We start from the raw sequence: 26,045 nt of genomic DNA, 5'->3' as shown, positions 1-26,045 counted from the left end.
GAAGCTGGCCATAGACGCATTTTTCATACCATGGCAATCTGTCTTTCAGTCGATCAGACAGATTAAAAGATGTATATTGGCTACCAATAAAATCTGTGCATTGTATCTGACAATATCAATGGGACATAGTCACTACTTTTGGTCAGACATAAATTTTGTATGATTGTCATTTGTTCTCTTTACTACTTTATATTAATCTGAATGGTAAATTGCAGGTTGAAAGATTGGCACAGACAATTGTTTGTCCGACATAGGCTATAATCTGCATGTCTATGGCCAATTTAAGACAACTGTATACCTTGTACTTTGAACCTTACACCTTATTTATGAAAGTGAAAGCAGACTTTGTTTTGGCACATATGTAGGGGAGTGTGTGTATATACACAAGTATAACAGTACTGATTACAAGAGAAACCGTTTTAAACACAGTGGGCCTCCTACAACTTTGTAATAGTATTGGAGCACAGTGGGCCTCCTACACAGGAGCCAACCATTGGCTCCTGTGTAGGAGGCCCAATGTGCTCCAATACTATTACAAAGTTGTGAAGGACACAGGTCAGCTTTCAATGCACATGCTTCTTGTGACAATCACAGAAGTGGAGGCTAAACAGCCACCCACCCAAGCGCACCACATTGCATTGGACCCAGGGCAGCAGGGCCCATTCGGGATTTAAGGTGATGCGGCTGAATGGGGGGAAGGCCTGTGTAGTGGCCCCATTGTGTTTAAAAAGGGCTACTTTCTCTATTTAATGCACACATGTTTGCTCTTTAGTTCCTAAATAAGTTTGTACGGCATATTTATAAATGTAGCTGCAAGTGCAGTCGCACTAATATTCAGCTTATTGATGCTATTTATTTTTGGTGAAATATGCTCCTTGCACCTACGTATACAGTAGTTGTGCTAAGCACCTATGGGCCCATCCTTCCTCATAAGCTGTATCATGTGCACACTGGAAATGCAAACATTTGATTTGCTACTAAGAGTTGCTGAAAACTTTGAAACTTTTTCACATAACCCCCATGGGGAGCACTTAGAATCACAATGTATATGGACACAATTTAGGAAGTATATGTTACTTCTCCATTAAGCTGAATTTCCCTTTGCAATACATTACTGTGAATAACGTTGCTAACCACTCTAGTATATGATCACAGCCAAACTTGTCTTTAAGGGTCAGGGCACACAGGCAGATTCAGGGAGATTAGTCACCCTGGGACAACTCTCCTCTTCTTCGGGGCGACTAATCTCCCCGAACTGCTTCACCTGCCTTCTTGCTGACTAAAATGTAAATCAGCGGCAGGATGGCACTCTGCGTGATTTGTTTTCCGAAGTCTCCCGAAGTTGCCTCACGAGGAAACTTAGGGCTATTGACAAGAGGATATGGGGAATCGCTGCAGGCCAATTTCCATCCATACTGGCCTTTCTAACTCTACTTCTTTCCTATTAGTAAAATTGGCATAAAGCCTCAATTTTATCGGCTTGTCAAATTCTTGCCAGATGGCAACCCTAATTAAACCTGATTCATATTATTAGTTTAGGCACAAAATGCTGCAATATATTTTTTTTTTTCTTTTTTTTTTATTCCATATTCAGCGGATATTGGTAGCAGTAGTATTACAAATTAATACCATGTAATGTCAGAACAGAATCCTTAGGTCTTAGATATGAAACATTGCAGTTTGTATCAGACTGCAGTGCTCAATCTGCGGCCCCTCATTCACCCCTTTAAAAACTGAAAATTAGAGTTTCAATTTACAGCAGTTCTACATCTAAAAGTTCGTTACTTTAAAATGATATTACCCATCGTTATTGTCTCGCTATGGAGAGTACTATTGTTGCCTGAGTTGAGCTTGCTAGTCATTTAGTTAAACATGACCTGTAAAACAGGGGATTCACTACCGACCTTACTTCTGTTAGGAATATTACTTTATAATTATAATAAATTAGGGTGCCGCTCGATCGATTAAGCGATGATTGAAATCGGAGTTTGTTGTTTCATTTGTTGCCCTCGTCCTTGCGCCCTGCCTATGCTCCAATCCAATGTAAGCATTTACCATGTGTCCTCCAAAATCCAAATGGCCTCTGCCCATTAACGCGTTATAGACTTGTGAAGCACAGGAGAAAGAGTTGCCACTCTGCCCTTTTTCTATCGATTTTCCTCGCATGTACCTCCCACCGCCCAGTGTTCATAAATGGCAAACGTCGGGGCTGAAGGGGTTACTGGGAGAAACGCCTGTCTCCACCTGCTGCTTCACTGCGAAGTCCCGATCGCAAGGACAATCTGCGTCTCTTCTCCGAAATCTGGGGGTGAGTGACGCTTTCCAGCACCCCCATCGCACACCATCACAGAGAGAGTGACATTGACAGGGCAGGGAATCTTATTCCTACTGGGAAAGATCAGAGAGTTGTGTAGAAAGATCAGAGAGACCTGCAGCCCCGCTGTCTCCCTCTGTTGCTGGGTGACCAGAGAAAACCAACCGATCGAGCATTTTGTTAAATTGATCAGCGTAATCCAGCTGTCATTGATCTGATTCCACTGGGGTATAATCCATCCGGAGCCCTCGCGGGAGCCCAATTGTTGATTCAGAAGCCAGAGGAAAGGTGCGATTGAATTGTGGTGCAACAAGCGCATTTTGTATTAGAGATCCTGCTGCCCAAGAAAAAGAGCACCCTGGCAGGGAACCTGCTCTGACACTGAGTAGGATCCGAGAAAGGAAAGGAAGCTGCTCAGTGCCAGGGTGAAGAGGGCATCTCGGTGAAGAACTTATTAACCAAGCACTAAGTGTAGGGCAACGCTGAGACAATTAGAAGAAAAGCCGTTACTTGTAGGGGATGGGAACAGTCTGATCTTTATCCAGCTAGTGACAAAGCCTCTGCCCTGTACCTGAGAGGTTGAATCCAAAAGGACAGGAGCAGCTAGCTAGAAGGGGATCAGGTTGCTCATTAGCAGGGAAGGACCGTGCCAGGCAAGAACACCTGAGAAGAAGGGCAGGCAGTTTGTTTCCTCTTTGCCTCTGATTGCTTAAGCGATTTCTCCAATTTTCAAAGTGAATTACTCCTCCTCATCCCTGTCCCACCCCTTCCCCACACCGCCAGACTCACGCTCTCTGTCACCTGTTGGGAGGTCGCCCCCTCCCCCCCACCTCTCCCAACACCCCCAGGCAGTGTCTCACCCAGGCTCCCTAGACTGAAGCGGGCGCTCACCCTAGGAAATCTATGATTAGTTCGGTGTGTGTCTCATCCTATCGTGGGCGCAAGTCTGGGAACAAACCTCCCTCAAAAACATGTCTGAAAGAAGAGATAACCAAGGGGGAAGACTCTGGAAAGATAACCATCAATGTGGGGGGTACACGGCATGAGACTTATAAGAGCACTTTACGAACCTTGCCCGGCACACGCCTGGCATGGCTGGCAGACCCCGACACCTCCAGCAACTTGGAACTTGATTCTCAGCAGACCGAATTCTTCTTTGATAGACATCCAGGCATTTTCTCTTATGTGCTCAATTACTACCGCACAGGCAAGCTGCACTGCCCGGCAGATATTTGCGGCCCCCTATTCGAAGATGAACTGGCATTCTGGGGGATAGATGAGACTGACGTGGAGCCCTGTTGCTGGATGACCTACCGTCAGCACCGGGATGCTGAGGAGGTTCTAGACATTTTTGAGAATGTGGAGCTTGATGATGGGGATGAAGAGAATAAAGGTTCGTCTCCAGAGCTGTTCTGCATACAGGAGAGGACGGACAGGTCAAGGGGCTGTTGGAAAGTCTGGCAACCCAAGATTTGGGCTCTGTTTGAAGATCCCTATTCATCCAGGGCTGCTCGGGTGAGTTTGCAACAGTATCTGGCAGTGCTTCCTGCTCTTTTGGCCTTGTGTCCAGTTTTTCCTCACAAGGAGATTTGGGGAGCTCTGTGTTTATTAATATCACAACCACAAAAAGGCATCTCAGTGTATACCCAATTTACGCTGTGAGCGCTGTCTATTTAGAAAAGTAAATACAAAAGAGGGCATTAGAGCAAACACCCCACCACCACCATCATCATAATGTGACAAGTGTCAAAGTTTGTCCACTAACCAATAGCAGCCAATTCGATGTTTTCCTTTAAAACAATTGGTGAGTTATACTGTCATGCAACTTACTTATTGCAACTGGGTATTATATGTGGTGCAAATTAAATTCAAACCTTATATAACACCCAGAATACACTTCTACTCACTGTATTTCCATATAATGCCATAAACCAGCTATTTAGTACAAAGATAATTGAACCAACAAACTGTGAAACTGGTTATCTTATGAACTGCTCTAAGGCCAAGTCATATGGTATAGCCATTAAACCGGTCAAAGTATTTAGTTGTTTTACCAGAAACAACAACAGTTCTAACATGCTTTTAAATGATACTTTTATTTATTTGAAACACTAGTTTCTACAAGTTTTTTTTGTACTCCTTTGAGCACATAATAGGAGTTGCATAGAAATCAGGTAAAGGGTAGGCCTCATACTGTGGAGATCTCTAATTCCAGGCATTTGAAAGCAAAGTAGACCACCTTGTACCTGAATATTGTGTAGCTCCATATACAATATGTGCTGAAGTACTTCTGTCAATGTTGATAGGGAGTGTCCAAAATATTTGTGGTGCCCCTGCAGCTTGTGCATGCTGTTTACATTACAGAACATACATATGCCTCAAATCAGGGCCAGAACTAGGGGAAGGCAGAAGAGGCATGTGCCTAAGGAATCATGAAGTGGGAGCGACAAGTACATACCCCCAACAGCACTCTCTGGCGTACTCTTCTGAACAGGCTCCCCCCCCCCGCGTGCACGTATCATTATATTGCCAGTAAAGGGGCGAAGTGGCCAGCCGGGTTTCCTTTGGTGCCGGCCGGCTTGGCCTGGACCAGCCTCATATGCTAAACCAGACCAGTTTTTTTTCCTATTGCTTTATATTATGCCATCCATTTTGGTAAATATTTCCTTTAAGGTTAAGGTCACACTGGGAGATTTGGGGAGATTTAGTCAACCTGCACCTAATCGCCTCTTCTTTGGGGCGACTAATCTCCCCGAACTGCTTTCCCCTGCCTTCCACCTGCTAGAATGAAAAATCGTCAGCAGCATAGCATTCGCGGCACTTAGTTTTTCGAAGTCGCCCAATGAGGGAACTTCGGGCGACTTCAGAAAACAAAGAGCCGCGAGTGCCATGCCGCTGGCGATTTTTCATTCTAGCAGGCGGAAGGCAGGGGAAAGCAGTTTGGGGAAATTAGTCGCCCTAAAGAAGAGGGGATTAGTCGCCGGGCGACTAAATCTCCCCGAATCTCCCAGTGTGACCTTACCCTAAATATCTTTCAAAAGGTAGATTTATCAAAATGTAAGATTAGAGTTTTTAAAAGTGTATTTATCAAATGGTGAACTTCAACTTTCACCCACTGAAAAAATACATTTCTAAAAATCCCATATGAATGAACAGAAAATTCTTTCTGTGGTAAACTCTAATTTCACATATTGATAACTCTGACCCATAGGTTTCTTAACTGTTTTTGGAAAGGATATACACGATGTCTGAGGTCAACATCAGTAGCTAAGAACTTATGAAATAGAAAAATGTTACTATTGTCTGTTATAGGGACACATTTCACTATATAAAAAGAGATAATGTAGTTAAAGGGGCAGTATATCCCCTTGCACAGCATGAGTTCAGTTAATAGTGCATGTGATGGAAAAGCAATAGTTTTGTTTATTTTGTTTAGCAAATAAAAAAAACTGAAGCTACTTAATGCTTTTCGATTCCTGGTTACTTGACAGGTAAATACTTTGATTACAAGGGCAAGGGCAATTCTACTGCATAATGGATTTATCTGTAAGCCAAAACAGTTGCAACAAAGGGGTGAATAGAGGTTTGCTTATACAGAGCTCATTATGTCTTTTGAAGCAATCCACCCGGCTATTCGTATTCTTGCCAACGGAAAGACAGTTCAGGGAGATTAGTCGCCAACCCTAGAGGAGATTTGTTGTTAGGCGACTAATCTCCCTGTCTGAGGCAACTTCGGGCGACTTCAGAAATCTGAATCGATCCTCCCGGCAATTTGTATTCTTGGCGGCGGGAAGGCAGTTCGGGGAGATTAGTCGCCTGCAGTAGAGGAGATTTGTCGCTGGGCGACTAATTTCCCTGACTGCCACCACCCTTAGTATGTTATGGAATGGCTAATTCAAAGCATTTTTAATTGGTCTTCATATTTTCTTCTGTATAGTTTGTGAATTATTTATTTATTATTCCTCTTCTAGCTATTTCCAACTTTCAAATGACCCGATCTAAAAATAAATGCTCTGTAATCTAAAAACAAATGCTCTGTAATGCTACAAATGTATTGTTATTGGTACTTTTTATTACTTATCTTTCTATTCAAGCCCTCTCCTATTCATAACCCAGTCTCTTATTCAAATCAGTGCATCATTGCTATGGTAATTTGGACCCTAGCAACTAGCTAAAATTGCAAACTGGAGAACTGCTGAATAAAATACAAAATAACTAAAAAAACACAAATAATAAAAAATGATAACCAATTGCAAATTGTCTCAGAAAATCACTCTCTACATCATACTAAAAGTTACATAGTTACATAGTTAAATTGGGTTGAAAAAAGACAAAGTCCATCAAGTTCAACCTCTCCAAATGAAAACCCAGCATCCATACACACACCCCTCCCTACTTTTACATAAATTCTATATACCCATACCTATACTAACTATAGAGCTTAGTATCACAATAGCCTTTGATATTATCCAAGCCATTCTTAAAGGCATTAACCGAATCAGCCATCACAACATCACCCAGCAGTGCATTCCACAACCTCACTGTCCTGACTGTGAAGACCCCCCTACGTTGCTTCAAATAAAAGTTCTTTTCTTCTAGTCTAAAGGGGTGGTCTCTGGTACGGTGATCCACTTTATGGGTAAAAAGGTCTGCTATTTGTCTATAATGTCCTCTAATGTACTTGTAAAGTGTAATCATGTCCCCTCGCAAGCGCCTTTTTTCCAGAGAAAACAACCCCAACCTTGACAGTCTACCCTCATAATTTTAGTCTTCCATCCCTCTAACCAATTTCGTTGTACATCTCTGCACTCTCTCCAGCTCATTTATATCCCTCTTAAGGACTGGAGTCCAAAACTGCACTGCATACTCCAGATGAGGCCTAATCAGGGACCTATAAAGAGGCATAATTATGTTTTCATCCCTTGAGTTGATGCCCTTTTTTATGCAAGACAGAACTTTATTTGCTTTAATAGCCACAGAATGACACTGCCCAGAATGTTGTTATCTACAAAACCCCTAGATCCTTCTCATTTAAATTAAGGAAACTCCCAACTCACTGCCATTTAGTGTATAACTTGCATTTATATTATTTTTGCCAAAGTGCATAACCTTGCATTTATCAACATTGAACCTCATTTTCCAGTTTGCTGCCCAGTTTTCCAACTTCACTCTGTAAAGTGGCAGCATCCTGCATGGAACCTATAGTTCTACACAATTTAGTATCATCTGCAAAAATAGAAAGAGTACTTCCAATGCCCACCTCCAGGTTATTAATAAACAAGTTGAAAAGCAAGGGGTCCTAGTACAGAGCCCTGCGGTACTCCACTAACAACACTGGTCCAATTAGAAAATGTTCCATTTACCACGACTCTTTGTAGTCTATCTTTTAGCCATGTTCCAGGCCAATATTCCTTAATTTAACCAGTAATATCTGTATATATTGCCCACATTTATATATAGCTGCCCATTTATACATTTTTATAACCTGCCCATTTGAGAATGGTTCCCTAGTAGTGATGTGCCGACCCCAAAGCCAAATTCACCCTCCCTCCACCCATGCCCACCTTCTGGGTTCCTTTTATAGACTATGGAAATTGTGGAAGTGGAAATTGAAGTCGGAAGCCAGCAGTGTAAGGTGGCAAGCAGTGAAAGCAGGAAGAAGAGCTCGGCCTGATACCTGTGGGACATGCAGGTTTATCCGCACATCACTATTTCCTAGACTGATAAGTAGGAAATGGGTGGAGTTTGGTATAATGTGTTGGCTTGACGGAGGTAAATCATGGGCACTTCTATGCGTGCATGGGATTTTTTTTGGGGGGGGGGTCCTCTTCTATGTGTAAGCAGGATCCACCACCCATCGGCCCAGATGACCGATGAGCTAAAAACTGACGGTCTCTTGAGGGAGGGCCCTGCTAACTTAGTAGTATGGGTCCCCATGATTACTGATGGCCCAGATTTCTAAATTGTGCGCCTCTAGGCCAGGGTCCCTGTACCCACTCTGCCTCCATCCCCACAAGTTTGAGCGTGTGTATGCATGCACAATATTCTAACTAGCATTTATAACAGGGCCCAGAGTGCTGGGATTTTGTAAGGGCTCCGGAACAAATTTAGATGCATCATGCTGTCACTGAATTCCTGCCACCTTAGGCCCAGGCCTTTGTGGCCTTCCCACAAATCTGGGCCTGTTATTACTTTATTTATAAGCGCATACTGAGAACACTAAACTCCTCATAAAGGGATATCTTTTTATGCGGCCCTTTATGGTCTCGATTTTCCCTTCGATGCTGCTAATTGCTATGCATCTGATAATGTATCAGTTTCAGGAAATTTTTTTCAGGGTAAAAAAAATATTTACTTATACCTGAGAACAATTTATAATCATATGTAAAGTAGTGTCGAAAAAAAACTACAAAACATATAAAGATTTTTGCTTGCACTGGGAAATTAATTTTCTGTTACAGTAGCTCTGTTGTGCTATGGTGTTATGCTAAGTAATCTGTATAATGTATACACTAAGGCCAATGGCATAGCTTTGCATTTCCTTGCTGAAATCTGTCTCCTGTAGGCATTTCCTTGCTGAAATCTGTCTCCTGTAGCCTGATCCCATGCCTCTCCAAGCATACTGAAGACGGGGCGGGTTGGAGCAGATCATACTTCTGCCATCGGAGAAAGGATGGCACAAGGCATACTTTGAATACTTTATTTTAAGGGACAAAGAAAGGTTAATTTCTCTGGGCCTGTGCTTTGAAGAAAAACTAATTTTACACCTTCGTGATAAATTTTCCACATATTTTTCATCAGATTTATGGTGGCCATACACGCAGAGATCTGCTTGTTTGACGACCTTGAAGTGGAACATATCGGGCTGATCCGATTTGGTCTGTCGGCAGACCAATATCGGCCTATGTATGGCCATCTTTAGGCTCATGCATGTGCACTGGAGATGCATTTTCAGATTTTCATTTATGGCACATATGCAATATAAAAAATTCCAGTGTGACGTGCAGAGTGTAACAATGGCATGAGCAGGCCAGCACTGTCCTTACTGGGAAAGGTCACAGGGTTTGTTAACACAGGAGACAGAAGGATTATTTAGAAAGCTATTAAATAGTTTGCATGAAGGGAAGGAAAACTTTCCACTTAAATGGATTTGTCAATGGTATCAGACGATAAATCCAGGAGGATCTAAATGGGTTTTTGAACAAAACCCAAAAAGCTCGACTTTAGTCTTTTAAAATCAGTTCGGTAGTAAGCCAAAGTAAACAGTAATAGAAAATGTGATTAAGTGCAGAAACTCATACGTTGTTTCTATAACTGATTGCACAAGTCCAGAGGACAAGTAATCATAAATCGGGCCTAATTATGTAACTAATGGTAATATGTGTCACCTAAATTAAATTAAATTTGGTCAAATTATTGAAGTTATTTATAGATTGTCTTGAATGTGTTGCTTAGGCACATTATATAGGCTCCTAAATGCTCTTATCAAGGGTGGACATTTTTTTATGAAAAACTTAAAAAAAATCCCCCCCAGCCTGTCAATGAACAGGTGCTGCTAAATCTGAGAGGGGTGGTATCACTTTGTTCTGAGCTCAAATCATGCACACTAACCACTTGGGAAGGGGCAGGCAATGCCTAGGCTAACTGTGGGCATGTCTCCAGAAGCATAACTGGATGTGGGTAGCTTATCAAGCTTTCACACAGGGAAAGATAATCTACAGTTTCCTTTCAGGTCCACCAAGCTGTCCACCCAGCAGATAGTGATTGGCTGGAATTATACAATGTAGACTCTTAAGTGCCACTGGCTGTTTTGAACAGTATAGGAAAGCAGGCAGCTGAAAATGGGATGGATGGATTTGTGCATTGTTTAGGGCAGGGGTAGGCAACCTGAGGCTCCGGAGCCTCATGCGGCTCTTCATCCTGCTTGCTGCGGCTCGGTCTTGCTATTAGGTCAGCTATAAAGCCCTCACGCCTGCTGGCGGCTGCTTGAGTGTGTGACCTGGGTAGCTTACCTCAGTCGCACACTCAGGAAGTGGCCAGCAGTTGCGAGGGCTGTATAAACATCCCAGGAGTGACAATACCGAGCCATAGCAAGATGATTCATCATGGTCTTTACTACGATCACAAACTCAAGACAATAGAGGGAAGATCAGCATTGAAACAGAATTTACATTAAACAGATGAAAACACTAGCATTTAAAAGGGCTATTTAGGGATGGGCGAATTATTTTGCCTTGTTTTGCAGAAAAAATGGCGCCCATAGACTTGTATGGGGTTGTGCGTCAAAATAAAAAGACGCACGTCAAAAAAAATTTCGCCGCGCGACAACATTTTTTTGACGCCCATAGATTTTAATGGGCATCAGCGACATTTTGCCAGCGGCGAATTTTTGTCTAAAAGAAATGGGTCCTACACATACACACTGCGCTTCTGTTTATTGTATTCTGTTGTTGTAACAGTAAAATTGAAAAAAGGTTAAAACCCCTGGTTTAGGGGAAACTTATGTTGAAGACTGACAAAAGGTAACTTTTAAAGATTCAGTCTTTCTGGTTTTTACAGGTGTGTAATGCTATGGCAAGTTTTTTATTTATGACATTGGGATAGTTTAATCAAAGTTTGAAATTTTCTAATTTGAAAAAACTTGAAGATCTTGAATGTGCTTTTATTTAACAGAAAACTTGGAACACCACTATGCACCGATTGTAACAGCCATCACTAAGCATGTTTAGTGATGTGGGGGTCACAAAAAACTAATTCCGCACCCGACCCTGGAGAACCTGCTGCCGACCCTAAACCGCAGCGTGCTACTATTAATATACCCTACCCATTATGTCCAGGCGGAATTCGGGCACTAGATGGTCGGGGCCGAGGTGTATGCAGGCTAAAGTTCAGCCTGCTTCCACCCATGGCCTGCAAACTTTGTGTGGAAGAAAGCCTGAATCCACCCGACCTGCTGGCTTCGGATCGGCCTGCACATCACTTATAAGAATAGTTCAGGTGATTTATAATGACATAAAGTTAATTGAATCCCTAATTATACAAACATTGTTTTCACTTCAGTACACAATATAAAGTGTAAACTAAGGGGCCAATTCATTAACTTTGAGTGAAGGATTCGAAGTAAAAAAACTTCGAATTTCGAAGTCTTTTTTTGGCTACTTCGACCATCGAATGGGCTACTACGACTTCGACTTCGAATCGAATGATTCGAACTAAAAATCGTTCGACCATTCCACCAATCGATAGTCGAAGTACTGTCTCTTTAAGAAAAAACTTCCACCCCCTAGTTCGCCACCTAAAAGCTACCGAACCCAATGTTAGCCTATGGGGAAAGGTCCCCATAGGCTTGGCTAAGTTTTTTTGGTCGAAGGATAATCCTTTGATCGTGGTTTAAAATCCTTCGAATTGTTCGATTCGAAGGATTTAATCGTTCGATCAAACGATTATTCCTTCGATCGTACGATCGCAGTATTTGCGCAAAATCCTTCGACTTCGATATTCGAAGTCGAAGGATTTTTATTCCCAGTCGAATATCAAGGGTTAATTAACCCTCGATATTCGACCCTTGATGAATTTGCCCCTAAATGTTGGTCTATCATGATAACAAAGAACATAATTTTTTTTTTTCAATATAGTTAGCCAAAAATGTAATGTATAAAGGTTGGAGAACACTACTTTTGACTGATTGGTTACCAGGCAGTAAACAAAGTGACTTGAGGGGTGTAGGGTTGCCACCTGTCCGGTTTTTACCCGGATATTGGTGACAGTAATGGCATGGTGATCAGCCAATTGCTGATCGCCACATGACCAGTCACGCCCGTGACGTCATCGGGCCCACCTCCAACGTCACCCGGTCCACCCCCGGCGTTACCCGGCAGGAGTTGGGCAAACAAAAAGGTGGCAACTCTGGGGGGCCATATGGGTCAAAAACTTTGCTTTTGAATCTGAGCTGCATGCTAAGGAGCAAAACATATACCTAATATCCCCTGGGTCTCTCCTGATGATAGTTGCCCGGTGCTGGCTGGAGGGGTCGGCGCCTCTCCCAGCGATATCTGTAAAAAAGGTTAGCCAAACAACACAGGCCAGTGTAGCGGGGATCTTCCCTGCACGTTTATTGGTCGAAGGATGGTAAGGATCCATTTCAAACTCACTGAACAGTTATGTCCCATGTGGCCCCCTTATAGTCGCTGACTAACTCAGAGTTAGAGAGCTGAAAAGCAGGAAGTCGTGTTCTGTTCTGTTATGCATCTTCTCACTCCAGCCTTTATATATTACATTTTGGTTAACGACCTATAATAGAAACATTTTTTTATTTTGTACCACCTATCTATTAACCCAGTTTTAATTTGTACACTGAACTGTTCCTTTAATATACTGTGTGTTTTTGACAGCAGTCATAATGTAAATAAAATCATGTCTGTGACTGTCTATCACTATGACTAGTTAGATTAATAATTTAATATTTTTTCTAGTGTGTGTTCAGCTTTTTTCTTCTTTTTTTACAGCTGGTTGCTTTTGTGTCCCTCTTCTTCATCCTTGTGTCCATCACAACATTCTGCTTGGAAACCCACGAGTCATTTATTGTGAACAGGAACGTTACAGAGACAGTGACTGATGGGAATATAACTGAGATTTTAGTGGTGAGGGAGATGGAGACAGAACCAATACTTACTTACATCGAGGGGGTCTGTGTCTTCTGGTTCACTCTGGAGTTTTTTGTCCGAATTATTTGCTGTCCAGACAAAGTGTTCTTTGTGAAGAACCTTCTGAACATAATAGACTTTGTAGCCATCCTCCCATTTTACTTGGAGGTGGGCCTGAGTGGGTTATCTTCTAAAGCTGCACGGGATGTATTAGGATTCTTACGGGTTGTTCGTTTTGTCCGGATTTTACGTATTTTTAAGCTGACCAGGCACTTTGTTGGTCTGCGGGTTCTGGGACATACGCTCAGGGCAAGCACAAATGAATTTCTCCTTCTCATTATCTTTTTGGCTTTGGGGGTGCTTATATTTGCCACCATGATCTATTATGCAGAGCGAATTGGTGCAAATCCTACAGACCCAAGTGGAAGTAATCATACCCATTTCAAGAATATCCCTATAGGCTTTTGGTGGGCAGTTGTGACCATGACCACATTGGGATATGGAGATATGTATCCACAAACCTGGTCTGGTATGCTGGTGGGTGCCTTATGCGCCTTGGCTGGTGTGCTCACCATTGCCATGCCAGTGCCTGTTATTGTAAATAATTTTGGAATGTATTATTCCCTGGCTATGGCTAAACAAAAGCTTCCAAAGAAGAAAAAAAAGCATGTCCCGAAGACTACCGAGATAGACTCTCAAATAACGCTTAAATCTGAGGACTACTCTCATCGAAACAGCACACAGAGTGATACCTGTCCATTGGCTACTGAGGAGTTATCAGAGAAAAAGAGGTCAGGTAAGAGACCATTATCTGAAAAGAAGTAACATTCAAGGGAAATCAGATACTGGATATGTTGGTTTTAAAAAGAAAAACATATACAAATTTATAGATAAGCAAATTACTTCTTTACCTTTCTTGATTTGTTTATATGAATCACAAATATTCACTGTATTATGTGGTTACAGAGCTGTGAAATCAATGACCAAGACTTCATACATTTGTTATGCAACATCATTGTAGCTGCTTTTCTTTGTTCAATATTTTGTGTAACTGTCTGAAAATTTTACCAGCAGCATTTATTTTTCTTTAGTGTGATATGTGAATTAATCCCAGTGTTTTGAAAAAAACTATATATGGATTCTTTACAGTTTAAAATTTTTCTGTTTCATAGTTTAAATACATATTTATTTTCATAAGTTAAATTGGTATGGACCTACACAAACCAATATTTTGTTATAGCCGCACTCAAGCTAAATTGAGTTATTATGCTCTGCAGATATAAATCTTTTTAACTAATGTGGGTGCTGATGTATGCCCATTTGTGCTAAATTGCACCAATTCAGTTGCCTATAGCAACCAATCAGATCCTTGCTTCCATTTTGCATCTGGTAATAGACTCATCAAATCTAAAATGCTGATTGGTTTCTATGGCCAACACCACTTTTTTTTTAGCAACTGTGTTTGTAAAGACTTATTTATAAAGACTGTGTTTCAAACAAAGTACAAGTTGCTGTTCAAAATACTAGAACAATTGTATCTTTTCAAAATGGAATTTTGGAGCTAAACAGAAATATTAATAGTATTGTCTTTCAATTTTGTTCCTGAAACATAGTTAAAGGGGTGGTTCACATTTGTTAGGGAATAATCCAAAGACTGGAGATCACTGAAGTAGAAGGTTGAGGAAGTTTATTAATTATATAATAAACATACACGAGCGTCGTGGGTTCTGTACAGAGTATAACACATTACTCCAGAACAAAGAAAAGACCACACATTATATACCCTTCGAGAGAGGAACTTCAATGGGGATGGCCTCTCTAAGGAGGATAGGGAGTATTGACAGGTATCTGTCATAGTGTCTCAGTGTGCAATTATCTAGTGTTAGCTAGTTATGTGAAGGAAGGGAGTAACACAGTGGGAGAGCTTCAAGGCCAGGGCACCTGGTAGAAGCAAAAGGATAACATAACAGACTACTGATAAGAACCTTCTCGGATGGCACACTGTCTCCTGGGTAGTCTTGAAACAGTTCCTAGAAGGGCCCCATGGGCACTTTGAAACTGCTCAGTCCACCATGGAGGGGGGTTTAGGAATGTGAGGGACCATACAGGGCCTGCAAGACTTTTCCTTCCACAATCCCCCGTTTTGTCAGTTGTTCTGACAACCATAATACAAAACAAACAAAAGTAACTATAGCATACCTTATAAATGCTGTGAACACAAAATACGTGAAAATACATGTGGTATATAATGTTGATAAATGGTGATGATTAAATGAAGTCACTTCTGACTGTTAGTCGTCTTAGGATAGAAAAAAACTGGCTTAGACGGATCAGCCTTGAGAGAGAAGCGAGTCAGTAAGGAGGTACAGCAAGAACAGCAGCAATAAAGGATGTTAGGAAGACAATAGATGATTAGAATAAGGCCACCAACACAGACAAGAGCATACAAGATGAAATGAAAAATCTTAGAAAACCAAGCACCTATGCCTTGGAACCACATGGATGGGTCCAACCAGGCAAAAACGGATTGTTCCGTGTGATTGGTCAAAAAGTTATCCTTCATCTGCTCAACCTTTCGAAGGTGCTTGTCGATAGCGTCTTCTACATTATATGTATCAGCTATGTAATTACAACAGGCTGTCTTTACTACTGTACATAATCCTCCTTGGCTAGCAGTAAGAAAATCTAAAACTAAACAATAACTTCCTTCTTCAACTGTTGCAGTTCATGACTGACTATCTTGAAGGTGTCGTCGTATTCATTTGTAATATTATCAAGTAACAATGACAAATCAGACATAAGGCTAAAGGCCTTCTTAATGCAGCATCTATTAACCTAGGGGATGTCAAAAAGAGCTCTGGCGTTACCTTTGCTAGTTGCACGCTTAGCTAGAAAGTGTGCTGGAATTTGAGCTATATTTATATCTGCTGCCTCAAAAAACAAATGGTGCTGTTACCTCAAACAAACTGCAAAAACACTTTTAAAGTCGAAACCTTGTGATGCACCTCCGCCGTGTGTGCTGCTGAATAGGTCCAAAATTATAAACTTCGCAAGGATTGATCAAGACTGCAGGTTAACTGCTCAAACTTAGTGTTTATTGTTTAACACAACATGTTTTGAGTCTCGTAGGACTCTTTGTCAAGTGTGACAAAGAGTCCTACGAGACTCGAAACATGTTGTGTTAAACAATAAACACTAAGTTTGAGCAGTTAACCTGCAGTCTTGATCGATCCTTGCGAAGTTTATAATTTTGGACTTATATCTGCTGCCATGTACCAGGTCGGAGGAAGCAACCTAGTGATCAAACATACCCCATGGGTAGCCAAGAATAAGCACGCTTACCACAAACAAAGTAATAAGGAGAAGGTAAAGTGTAAGGAAGATCGAAACTTATGAGGTAGGTGAGTCTTAGCAGCATATCGGTACTTAACATGCATTTAGCAAAAGGGTTACTGCAATTAACTGTGAAATAGGAACCATTCCTTCCGTCAATGCTGGACTTATCCAGTATTAGTGAGGCTGACTCACAGTACAGATCACCTAAATGGAGATGATTTGCAGAGATGTTAATACAAATTCCCTCAGCACATAGGTGTACCGACTTACCAATATCCTTGGGTGACATAGTTTTATTAAAACACACTACTGGTGGTTTACTGAGTTCTGATATTGCCATAGGGATTACTGTGGTGTTATACTGAAGAAGTGTGAAATTTCCCCGTGGCATGTTAACTATGTCTGGAGGGGATAGAGATTCTGCTATGTATGGCATACTGCGAGCTGTAAAAGGAGAATGTGTACATATCCAACAATCAGTAATATTTAGTGTGGATGCTGCCATAACATGCATTTTAACAAGAGCATTATCATTAGGCTCAAACAGTTGAGTATATAGGTCTCTTTTGACAACCTTAACCTTATCTGGTGACGACACATTGGCCTCCAATGTTGGTGAGGCTGCTGTTTTGTTGACTTGTGAGTTGTCGTTGACTGCAGGCTTTATGAGTGCTGTCATCAGCACGGCAACGAAGATAATGATGTGCAGTACAGAGACACAGATGATAAGTCTTTTATCTGGCTTTGAACCAAAGCATCTGGCCCACAGAGACATGATGGTGTTGCTGGAGATCTTCACCCGATGGGGACCTACGTCTTTAGCACTGCACGTTAGGGTCCCTGGGACTTAGGTGGTGGAGGGAAAGAGGCGTTATTATGTCCTACAATTCCCCCCCCCCCACTTACACCGCAGGTGGAAGTTGAGATTTCTTACAGTGAGAAGCGTGGATCCAATGTGCTTTTCCTTCAACTTTGACAGCGGCCTCTGTGGTTAGAAGTATTTGGAATGGTCCTTCCCAGCGGGGCTGAAGAGCTTTGGCAACGTGCCTTTTCACTAGGACGAATATCCTGGAGTGAGTGCATGCGATCCTGGAACATCAGCCGGATCTGGCAACGAAGAATAAACTCGAGAATGCAATTTGGTCAGTTCTTTATGTAACTGAGTAACATATTCAGTCATTCTTCGATAGTTCATGCAAAGAAGATCAGCAGGAGGAAAGTATTGAGCCATGCGGGCTGGTCTCCCAAACAATATTTCGTGTGGGGAGAGTTAAGTCAGTCTTTGGGGATTGTGCCTGACAGACATAAGCACTATACCTAATGCGTCTGGCCACATAAGTTTAGTTTCTGCACATACTTTACTTAGTCTGTTTTTAATGACACCGTTTAGTCTTTCCACTTTCCCACTAGCTTGGGGATGGTAAGGTGTGTGAAACATTTGATGAATCCCAATGTCTTTTCAGATTAATTGCATTACCTGTCCAGTGAAATGTGTACCTTGATCAGAGGATAATACCTCGGGCAGTCCATATCTGCAAACAATCTCTGCAATCAGTTTTTTAGCTGTAGCTGCAGCCGAAGCTTTTACAATGGGCCAGAGAATTGATCAACACATACAAGTACATATTCGTAGGTACGGCATTTAGGCAACTGAATATAGTCTATCTGCAAGATTTGGAATGGGTACATTGCTTTAGGCAAGTGTTTAAGAGGTGTAGGAACGGTCTTCCCGGGATTGTGTTGAGCACAAATAAGACATGCCCGTACATATTTGGCTGCAGTAGACGAGAAACCGGGGGAAAACCACACTCTCGTCACTCCATCAAACATTCCCCCCTTTGAAATGTGGGTGAGACCATGTGAGGCAGCGGCCAAATATGGCAGAAGAGAGCGGGGTGCCACAGGGCGATCACCTAAGCGCCACACAGAAACATCACCGCTTGGAGTTTGTGTGCATCCGGCTTTAAGCCAACGTTCCTTCTCCTCAGGTTCTGCTTGGTCCTGAAGGGCTGCTAATACAGCACTAGAGGGAACAGGTAGAGAAGGTTCCTTTACAATAAATGCTTCAAACACAGTACCATATAACGCTGCCTGCTTGGCTGCCGCATCAGCACGGGCATTACCTTGTGATACAGGGTCAGAGGATCCGGTGTGGGCTTGGCATTTGATAATAGCTACCTGTTTGGGCAGTTGGATAGCCTGTAGCAACTGTGCTATGAGGTGACCGTGTTGTATAGGGTTACCTGAAGAGGTCAGGAAACCTCTCTATTGCCACAGCACCCCAAAATCGTGAGCCACCCCAAAAGAGTACCGGGTGTCCGTAAACAAATCCGCAGTGCACCCGCTAGCGTGTTGACACGCTACGGTAAGTGCAATGAGTTCGGCAGCTTGGCCAGACAGATGGGACGGCAGAGCTGCAGAAATAATTACATCATAGAGGCGGGAGCCGTCTACATACATCACAAAATCTGGATTCTGCAAAGGGGTGTCAGAGAGGTGTGGGAAAGGGTGAAGTTCAGACTCGAGTACGAGCGAACATTCATGTGGCACCTCCTCTGGATCAATCTGTTCAGAAATTGGTAACAGTGTAGCTGGATTGAGAACATTGCACCTCATTAGGACTAGGTTGGGAGGGGTTAACAGCGCAAGCTCATATCTTGTAAGACGAGCCGCCGTGAGGTGCTTTGTAAGATTCCCATGTAAGAGAGCATGTACAGCGTGAGGCACAAGCAACAGGAGGGGGCAATCCATAACAATGGGTGCAGTGTTTTCCACTAACACAGCAGCTGCTGCTACAGCTCTTAAACATGCTGGAAGTGCTGCTGCAACGGGGTCGAGAGGGCTAGCATAATAGCCTAAAGGTTTCTGTTTATCCCCGTGTCTCTGGGTGAGCACCACCGCTGCGTGGCCCGTGTTCTCATGTACAAAAAGGGAAAATGGCTTTTTGTAATCTGGAAGTGCCAAGGCTGGTGCAGATACCAGGGCTTCCTTTAGGGCGTTGAAGGAGTCTAACGCTTCAGGGGACCACTGCACAAGAGTGGGCGCTGTGTGCTTTGTAAGGTCAAATAACGGGGCTGTTAATGCAGACATGTTAGGAATCCACTGACGGCAATAACCCACAAGTCCTAAAAAGGCTCTGAGTTCTCTTTGATTGCGTGGTGGTTTGCACCGTATCACCGTCTCAATGCGATCAGTAGTAATGTGATGTATGCCATGTGAGATGCAGTGCCCTAGATAGGTGACTTTAGGAGCAGCAAACTGCAATTTAGTTGGCGAAACTTTACAGCCAACTGTATGGAGAAAGGTTAACAGACTCACAGTGTCTTCTACACAATGCTCTCTGCACGTTGAGGCTAACATTAGGTCATCGACATACTGTACAAGGACCGAACCCTTTGGGGCCTTTCAGGAATCCAGCAGTTGCCGGAGAGCAGAGCTGAACAACGTGGGGCTAGATATATAGATCATGGGAAGGCGGCGCCAGGAAATCTGGCGTGAATCATATGTAAAGGCAAAAAGGTACTGACTATCAGGATGTATTTCCACAGAGTAAAATGCAGCAGCTAAATCTAAAATTGTGAAGTGTGTTGCATCTGGTGGAATCTGGCTAAAAATAGTAGTGGGATTTGGCACTACCGGGTGGGATGCAATCACAATTTTGTTAACTGCTCTGAGATCCTGAACAAATCGCCACTCATTCTTGCCGGGCTTTTTAATGGGCAAGATTGGCGTATTAACCGGGCTGATCATGTGAACTAACACTCCCTTTTCAAGTAACCCTTTAATGACTGGGCGAATCCCCTCTATCTGAGCCCTAGACAGTGGGTACTGTGGAATTTTGGGCAGGGGGGCCCTTGGGTCAACTTGTATGGACACAGGTGGGATGGAAGACATCAATCCGACATCTGTTGGTGAAGAAGCCCACAAATCATGTGGAACACATTGTAATTCTGGAGGGATGGAATATCTCTTCTTAGACATTTCTTTGAGGGACAAAAGATTTGCTGAGTCTAGGTCGTCTCAAACACTTGTTGAGGCGGGACAGACACAAACACTCCGTCCGGAGTGCAGTATATGGTGCACCCTAGTTTACATAGAATGTCCCTCCCTATAAGGTTGTCGGGGGTAGAGGCACTTAACAGAAAGGCAGCCTTTGTAGACACAGGGCCAATTGGATACTTCCATTGGGCTTGTTTCTGCCATAGGGATAGGGTTGCCTCCTACTCCCACTGCCGTAACAACATTGCCAGATAATGGCAGTTGTGGGTCAGCTTTCAAAACTGAGCGGGAAGCTCCGGTATCTACTAAGCATGGGAAAGGTAATTAATTAATAAAAACTTCAATGAGAGGGTCTGGGTGTTGGTTAGAAGTGTTTGTAAGTATTGGTACCGGGGCTGCCTCGCACCTTCAATCAAGGTTAATGAGGGATGCATTTGGGTGGGTAGAGGATGTATTCCCTGCTGGGGGAAGGGCTCCCTTTGGGGATCTGCAATTGTTTGCTACATGCCCAGGCTTGTTACAATTATAACAGATGACATTCTTAGTTTTCCCATGATAATTTCTGTTCTGCCGTCTGTTATTTTTGTTGTTGTAATTTTGTTTGGGAGGCTGGGACTGATTCTGCAAGTTGTTAGATTGCTGCTGCACAAGTAGAACTTGTTGGGGCTTAGGGCAGCTATTCTCCAGGTTAGTGGTAATGGCAAATATCTCTTCCAACTTCCTATGTTTCCACGCAGGGCAATTGATGCTGAGCTTATCCCTAAGGTCCCTCGACAACCCTGTCACAAAGGCAGTGGAAATTAACATTGTTTTTCCCTCATCCGTTAGGGCAGCAGGTCCGCCACAGGCAATGACTTTATCTTTAAACTTGGCTGCATACTGAACAACAGATTCTTGGGTATCTTGGCTAAATGTAAAAACTGTTTCCCAAGAAGCTTCTGGAAAAATGGTGCCTATAGTGCTTTCAAGGGTTTGTAATTGGTTTCCTACTTCTGCTGGATCTGCAGGGTTATGGTTCCAATTCATCTTGGACAATAAATGTTGGAAATCTCCTGGACCGCAGACATGTTTGAGTACAACCAACATATCTGTCCAATTGGGATTATGGGCACCAAAAACAAACAGGAGTTCCTGTACAAATTTGTGTGGATTTGTACGGGGATGGGGAACGTCCTGAAAGATTCTTCTAAGATCTGATGCAGTCCAGGGAACATGCTGCGTATGAGTAATGAGATGAGCATCTGCAGCTGCTCCCCCTACTGCTCCCCCCTCTTCTCTAGTCTGAATTGTACGGACGGGGTAGAGTTTAGCTGACAGGCTGGGGACTGCCTGTTTGTCCGTATCTGAGCTATTTCCCTCAGAGAACTTATCTCTGAGCTGTTTGTCTTTTTGGTGTCGATTTACACAGTTTTCTATTTTGTTGCGTAAATCCTCAGTAAGCTGCCTCATCTGTCCCTCAAGCTTTCTTGCTTCCTCCTCTTTCTTTGTTGGCGTGAGGGGTTGGGTTGGGATGCGATTTGGATTGGCAGCTAATTGATTTAGCAGCCGGTCGCCAAAGGCAATTAACCATCCGGGTGGTTCTAGGGCATTTTCCTGACTCTCTTCCTCTTCTGCTTCTTCAGACTCCTGCTCTCCCTTGCTTTTAGTTATTACAGGAAACATACCAGCATAAGGTGGTGGGGCTGATGGCTCATGCGTAGCCACCACCCATGTCTGGAGAGCTAGGGCTTCTGAGATATCAATTGTGTGGTGTTTATTTATGTACTTAGATGCTTGCACCCATGTCTCGTGATCCCATGTACCATATGGGAGGAATGGCAAATGACTTACTCTCTGTAAGTTTACTCCACTTAGGCAAGTAAGCCACTACATCTTTGCCATATTTATCAGTGATCACTCTACCTGGTGAACGCTCCGCAATCACTCTGCCTGGTGAATGCTCTAAAATCACTCTGCCTGGTGACTGTTCTGCGATCACTCTACTTGGTGAACGCACAGAGGTGATCAGCCTCTGTTTACAATCCTCCCCACTAGGGCGAGATGCTCCTAATGGAGTCTTACACTCATTCTGGCCAATTGCCTTATTGAGCCTATTGCCCATCTCAAACTAAAAAAATTGCCCTCTTCCCTCAAGTACGCAGACTATCTTAGGGTATACTGTGGTACACTGGGTTCTGACAAGGTAAGTTAGTACAATTCTTATAAGCAGCAAGAGTATAGAAGAGTTGGAACTTTTCTGCCTAGCAAATCAGTTCCCAATCACACACACAGTCATACAAGACATATGGTTAGGACAAACATAGATACCTCGAATGATCTCCTTGGGTCAGGCTGCTTGCACAGCAACACCCTGTCCATTTGGAACCGGAGAAGAAAGGAGACAGAACAAGGTAATCTTACCTCGTGTGGCGCCACTCCTGTCCCGTTAGTTCTCCGGCTCCTCACTGTGGATGGGTGCTGTCAGCGTCTTGAGCCTGCCCGCATTCTCCACCAATTTGTTAGGGAATAATCCAAAGACCGGAGATCATTGAAGTAGAAGGTTGAGGAAGTTTATTAATTATATAATAAACATACACGAGCGTCGTGGGTTCTGTACAGAGTATAACACAGAACTCCAGAACAAAGAAAAGACCACACATTATATACCCTTCGAGAGAGGAACTTCAATGGGGATGGCCTCTCTAAGGAGGATAGGGAGTATTGACAGGTATCTGTCATAGTGTCTCAGTGTGCAATTATCTAGTGTTAGCTAGTTATGTGAACGAGAAGGGAGTAACACAGTGGGAGAGCTTCAAGGCCAGGGCACCTGGTAGAAGCAAAAGGATAACATAACAGACTACTGATAAGAACCTTCTCGGATGGCACACTGTCTCCTGGGTAGTCTTGAAACAGTTCCTAGAAGGGCCCCATGGGCACTTTGAAACTGCTCAGTCCACCATGGAGGGGGGCTTAGGAATGTGAGTGTCCATACAGGGCCTGCAAGACTTTTCCTTCCACACCTTTAAGTTAACTTTTAGAAATTAATTAGCCTTCATTAGTTATTTTTTAATAGTTTTGTAGTTATTATTTATTGTTTATTTTTCTGACTCCAACTTTCTGACTTTCCAACTTTCAAATGGGAGTCACTGATCCCATCTAAAAACAAAGGCTCTGTAAGGCTACAAATGTATTGTTATTGCTACTTTTTATTACTCATCTTTCTTTTCAGATCCTCTCCTATTCATATTCCAGTATCTTGGTCAAATCAATGCATGGCTGCTAGGGTAAAAACCCTAAGAACCAGTTTGCAGAAATTGCAAACCGTAGAGCTGCTAAATAAAAAGCTAAATAACTCAAGAACCACAATTATAAACCAATTACAAATTGTCTCAGAAGGCGAATAACTCCTTTAAGTACCAGTTTAACATCATTTCTAGACTGACAACTGAATCTAAATTTCTGTCTTGCTTTTTATTATACATACCTTCTTAAAGGGGAATTTGGAAAGACTATATTTTTTTCCACAAATACAATTGTAAGCAATTGGAAGGTGTTCTGATTTTGCATGCTAAAGTGTTGCTCTTGTATTTCCTTTTCTGCTTTTGTCAAAAAAGTAGATATACAGCTCTAAGCATATATTTAAATGGCAGATGACAACCTAGAAGGGCAGTGATGTGCAGGAAAGAACAGAACAAATGCTGTTCATACATCATACTTATTTTGTATAAGAAGTTTTTTTAACCATCAGTTAAGTTAATGACTTACTGATTACATTGATTTACTAAACCACTAAGGATGACCTATATACAACAATTATTAAGCCAATCATTGTAACTAACCTCTTGGGAAGAAATCTAATTAGGGTCAAGCCCAGGCAAGTTCCACAGTTGGGTTTTGATCCCATGGAAGTTTTACTCAGACTTATATTGCATGCAATGCAAGAAGATACTGAAGCATGTTACCCAATTGCTTTTTTTGCCCAGATAAGGAGACAGAACATGGATGGCAACAACATGTTGTTTATAGGTGCACCAGCTCATTGATAAATGCTAGTTAGAGTAATGGCAGACATGGCTGTATCACAAGCTTTAAGCACCCAAACCCAAATTTATTTAAAAGAGATAGATAAGTACTTGTGCAAGTGCTTGTCAGGCAATAGTTCCCAGGAAACACATACAGAGACAGCTAATGCCTGGCACAATCACTTAAGGCAATTTCAGTGTTAAGCCTCTGGGACCATGTAAAACAACCCTTAAAGCTTAGAAAACATGTCCATTTGCTATTACCCTTTGAATTAAAACATCAGCAATTCTTCCATTTGAACCTTCCATTCCCTCTGTTGACTTTATCATTCTGACTTTCCCAAATCAGTGTGACAAGAAGCAAATAATGGCAAATAACAACGATACAGTACAGCCAGTGGTTTTTCAGTAAATTTCAGTTTCTTTCCACCATGATATTCTAATTCTAATTTGACCAGTGTTGTTAGTGGAGTACCGTAGGTCTCTGTACTAGATCCTTTGCTCTTCAGCTTGCTTATTAATGACCTGGAGGTGGGCATTGAAAGTACTGTTTCTATTTTTGCAGATTATACTAAATTGTACAAAACTATAGGTTCCATGCAGGATGCTGCCACCAGGGCCGCCATTAGAAATCACAGGGCCCCGTACAACAAAATTTTCGTGGCTCCCTGTTCCCCGCCCACCCCAGATCCCTCCCACTTCACCACACAGACATCAGCACTAAAAAGGTAACCCCCCCACACACGTTATAAAAAGCTATTGATGGTCAGGGCCCCTTTTTATAAGTTAAAAAAACTGTGGCACCAGGGCCCGCAAAAAAGTTTTTTTTAAAAAAAAAAAAAAATTGGTGGTCAGGGCCCCCCTACAAGTTAAAATAAATAATTGGTGACCAGGGCCCCCCGATAAGTTAAAAAAAAAATTGGCGCCAGGGCCCCCATAAAAGTTTTTTTTTTTAAAAAAAAAAAAAAAACATTGGGCCCCCCTTAAAAGTAAAAAAAAAAAATTGGTGCCCCAGAGAATATTTTTTAAAAAAACATTGGCGCCAGGGCCCCTCCTTACAAGTTAAAAAAAATTGGGGCCCCAGAGAAAATTTTTTAAAAAAACATTGGTGGCATGGGCCTATAGAGTATTACAATAATACATTGGTGGGCAGGGGATTTAAAAAAAAAATTGGTGTTCAGTATTGAACTCGTGGACTTCAGGACTTCAACTTCGCCTTCTTTCGTGACTTTGGGTCTTTTCGCCGCTTCAGGACTTTGGGCCTTTTCGCCGATTTCGGGACTTCAGCTATTTGGCTTTTCAGATGGAAGAGGTGGCGCGGCTTCGTCATGGTCAAGGGGGGCCCTGCTATTTCAAAAAGTGCAGCACAGCTGGGCTCCAATGGGCGTCCACACATAGGCAGGGTCAGACTGGCCCGGCGGGACACCATGAAAAAAACCTGGTGGGCCCCAACCCTCATGGGCCCCCGTCGGGCCAGACCCCCCTCTCCCAATCCCAATTTGAAAATAAACATTTCCTGACGTGCGGCAACGGGCGCGCATGCACAGTGATGCGCGGTGTGCCGGGCAGCGATGTCAGCGTTTGTGCGCCTGGCAGCCCTGCAATAGGTGAGGAGGGGTGGGGGGCGTAGGGGGGCCCTGGACGGCAGTCCTGTTGGGCCCTGGGCCCCGCAGTCCAACTCTGGGCACTGCAATAGATGAGATGGGGAGGAAGGGAGGCAAGGGGGGGCCTGGACGGCCGGCGGGGGGGCCC

At 42.9% G+C, this 26,045-nt stretch overlaps 1 protein-coding gene across 1 annotated transcript in view; it reads left to right on the top strand.

Moving 5' to 3' along the window:
* Positions 1–1,309: 1,309 nt before the first annotated feature.
* LOC108704553 (potassium voltage-gated channel subfamily C member 4) overlaps positions 1,310–26,045 on the top strand; it is a 57,466-nt gene continuing 32,730 nt past the window's right edge. The window contains exons 1-2 of the mRNA XM_018241133.2: positions 1,310–3,829; positions 12,820–13,753. Coding sequence (XP_018096622.2) covers positions 3,218–3,829; positions 12,820–13,753 — 1,546 coding nt within the window. The 5' untranslated portion in view covers positions 1,310–3,217. The remainder of the gene's footprint in view (positions 3,830–12,819; positions 13,754–26,045) is intronic.

This window comes from Xenopus laevis, chromosome 2L (assembly GCF_017654675.1).
Source record: "Xenopus laevis strain J_2021 chromosome 2L, Xenopus_laevis_v10.1, whole genome shotgun sequence".
NCBI classification, from domain to species: Eukaryota; Metazoa; Chordata; class Amphibia; order Anura; family Pipidae; genus Xenopus; species Xenopus laevis.
This window is presented reverse-complemented; position numbering and strand designations above follow the sequence as displayed.